Below are 3,079 nucleotides of genomic sequence, written 5' to 3'. Positions count from 1 at the left end.
ATCATTATGTCATTTAAAAATTTATATGTGTAAAGTCAACTGCCTTTCCATGCAATGTCTTTGAAAATGTCTACCTTATCCTCAAAACAGCATTCAAACTTAATACTTTTGAACAGCAGCAATTTCCACAAGTAAGTCACAGAGAGAAAAAGTAGACACGGATTTACTAAGGAAAGAAATTCTAATTTAACACAAGGAACACAATTTAACACAATTCCAAATTGATGGATTACTTTTTTTAACTAATTCTCTATTCCTAGATTCTTATGATGTAATGGAGCTAAAAATTCCATCACATAGAAAATTATTATAATCCAATTGTATAAAATTAATAGACATATATTCCCAGTATTCAAAAGTACAAAAGGTTTATGTTTTCTAAATATTCTTGATAATGATTGCAGATAATTGTTAGAATGCTTGAGTTTTCTCAGTGAGAAAATTTATATACCCATGAATTTAGGCACTCTTAAACAAAAGAAAAATGAATTTACATATTTTGTGCAATTGCATTATTTATTATTTCTATAGGAGGTGAATGTTGTGAGGACAAATGCCACAAATCCAAGACAACATGGAGAATCTCAGTAACCTGACATCTAAGTTTCCAACCTTCCTCTTGACCACCATTCCTGGCTTGGAGTCTGCCCAAGGCTGGATCTCCATTCCCTTCTGTTGTCTCTATGCCACTGCCCTTACTGGGAACAGCATGATCCTGTTTGTCATCATTACCCAGCAGAGTCTGCATGAGCCCATGTACTATTTCCTCTCCATGCTGTCAGCCACTGACCTGGGCTTGACTGTGACTACAATGTCAACAACATTAGCTATCTTCTGGTTTGATGCAAGACAAATCAGTCTAGATTCCTGCATGATCCAGATGTTTTTTCTTCATGGATTTACTTCCATGGAATCTGGAGTGCTGGTGGCCATGGCCTTTGACCGCTACGTGGCCATCTGTGACCCTCTCAGGTACACCACCATTCTCACTAACTCCAGAATCATTCAGATGTGTCTAATAATCAGTGCACGCACTGTAATATTGATAATGATAGTAGTCTTGCTCCTTAAGCGTCTCTCTTTCTGCAAAATGAATCTCCTTTCCCACTCCTATTGCTACCACCCCGACGTGATTAAATTAGCATGCTCAGATACTCGGGCCAACAGCATCTTTGCACTAATTGTTCTTGCCCTAAACACAGGAGTAGATATACCAAGTATTGGTATTTCTTATGTCTTGATCATTCGCTCTGTTCTCAGAATTGCCTCCCCTGAAGAACGACACAAGGCCTTTAGCACCTGTGTCTCCCACATTGGAGCAGTTGCTACTTTCTACATCCCCCTGATAAGTCTGTCCTTGGTGCATCGCTATGCTCATTCAGCCCCCAAAGTGGTTCATTCAATGATGTCCAATATATACCTGCTTTTTCCCCCAGTCATCAACCCCATCATCTATAGTGTAAAGACAAAACAGATTCGCAAAGCTATAGGCAGTATTCTCCTTCCAAATAAACAGTGATGATTAAGTAGAGAAAAACCTGATAAAGCGACTTCCACTGCAGAAAACATCCAAGGTAATTGACTGCCTATCAATAATTTTTCACAGCTAAAAAAAAGTTCATGATGTAAAAATAAGGAAGTTTGGGAAGGGAAGGGTCATAAAATTTTGTACTCACAGTTTCTTTGGACTCTATTAAAATCCATGAACCTTTCCAAGAAAAAAAATTCATGTCAAGACACTCATATTTTCCATAAATTTTCAGAGGATTCACAAAAGCCATGAAGGTGTAACTGTGATTTTAACCGACAATGTACCATTAATTCATGATGCACAGACTAAAAACAGTTATACATAAGTAGACCTAAATTTTGACTCCTGAATTGGGACTCACAGTAACTACATCAATTCAAGAGTTAGGAATAACCTTAAAATTCAGTTGTATAAAATGATACTGTAATCACTGAAAAAATAATGATGAAAAATTGATGAATGTCTCTCATGATTTTGATTTCAGATGAAAAGATGGTAATAGATAGGAAGCATTTTTTCACGCATTTTTCAAACACAGGGTACAAAACAGTTGAATCAGCTGGCATAATTGCAACAGCCATAGGAGGCAATACTTCTTTTCTCAACTCTCTGTTCAATCTCACCACAACTTCATACAGATTATATATGAACATTGTTAAGGCTAATATGAGGACTTTCTTTCAGAAAATTACCTTAAAGGACACCAGTGATTGGGGGTCTTATGTTTGGCCTTGTGAGAAAAAATTGAAATTAAATTATCAACAAGTCATATTTTAATCACCCAGAAAGTATAAAGTCTACAGTGTGTGAAGTAACTAAATAGATAAAAATATTTCCCAATAATGTACAGTTATTATAGTTGACATTACATAATATACTCTTTAGAGTACATTTGGAAAATTGAGATGACCAATATATTTTAAGACAATGGTTCCAATACTAGGGATTAAATGATTGACTAAATAGAAGGATATCTAATTTTTAAAGATTCTCTTTTATTTTTAAATTGCTCAAGGCAAAGTCCAAGGATTATAAAAGCACAGGTTAGATGAATAACAGAAGAGATACATAAAATTACAGATTCAAACACATGTAATAGGAGTTTATTTTTTCTTCAGATTAGAAAAGAGTTTCATGTAATTTGAAAAAAAATTAAGAAGTATAAAATTAGATTAAAAATCACTATTTTAGACAAAGAACAAAAATCCCACTAGCATAATTTTGATCCAATTTTCATGTTTATGATATTCTTAAATCTATATTCTGTAGTCATTGTCCTTTGATATGTAAACAGGAGAACAGAAATCCATTATAAACAACTTATTTTCCACAAAATTTTATTTTTTTTCTATTGTGAATTTTATTTTACTTATCTTTTTCTACAAAACTTTAATATATTCAGTGATTTAGGTGATTTAGTTTCTTTTTAGAAAAATTTGAACAAGTGAATGACTCTTGGCTACAAGTCCTTTTGTTTAAATTGTTCTTTAATCAGAACTAACAATGTTTATGTCCCTCTGTGACGCCATCTTCTTTTCAGCCTTCAGA

The 3,079-nt window shown here is 33.9% G+C and overlaps 1 protein-coding gene across 1 annotated transcript; it reads left to right on the top strand.

The window, feature by feature from the left end:
• The first annotated feature begins 553 nt into the window (after nt 1-553).
• LOC119258428 (olfactory receptor 51F1-like) lies at nt 554-1,519 on the top strand. The gene has a single exon (XM_037526758.1). The coding sequence runs from the start codon at nt 554-556 to the stop codon at nt 1,517-1,519; it is 966 nt and encodes a 321-aa protein (XP_037382655.1).
• Nucleotides 1,520-3,079: the final 1,560 nt, after the last annotated feature.

Source organism: Talpa occidentalis, unplaced genomic scaffold, assembly GCF_014898055.3.
Source record: "Talpa occidentalis isolate TD23 unplaced genomic scaffold, MPIMG_talOcc4v2.1 talOcc4.4035, whole genome shotgun sequence".
In the NCBI taxonomy this organism is placed as follows: Eukaryota; Metazoa; Chordata; class Mammalia; order Eulipotyphla; family Talpidae; genus Talpa; species Talpa occidentalis.
The sequence above is the reverse complement of the archived record's forward strand: the minus strand, read 5'-3'. Positions and strand labels throughout refer to the sequence as shown.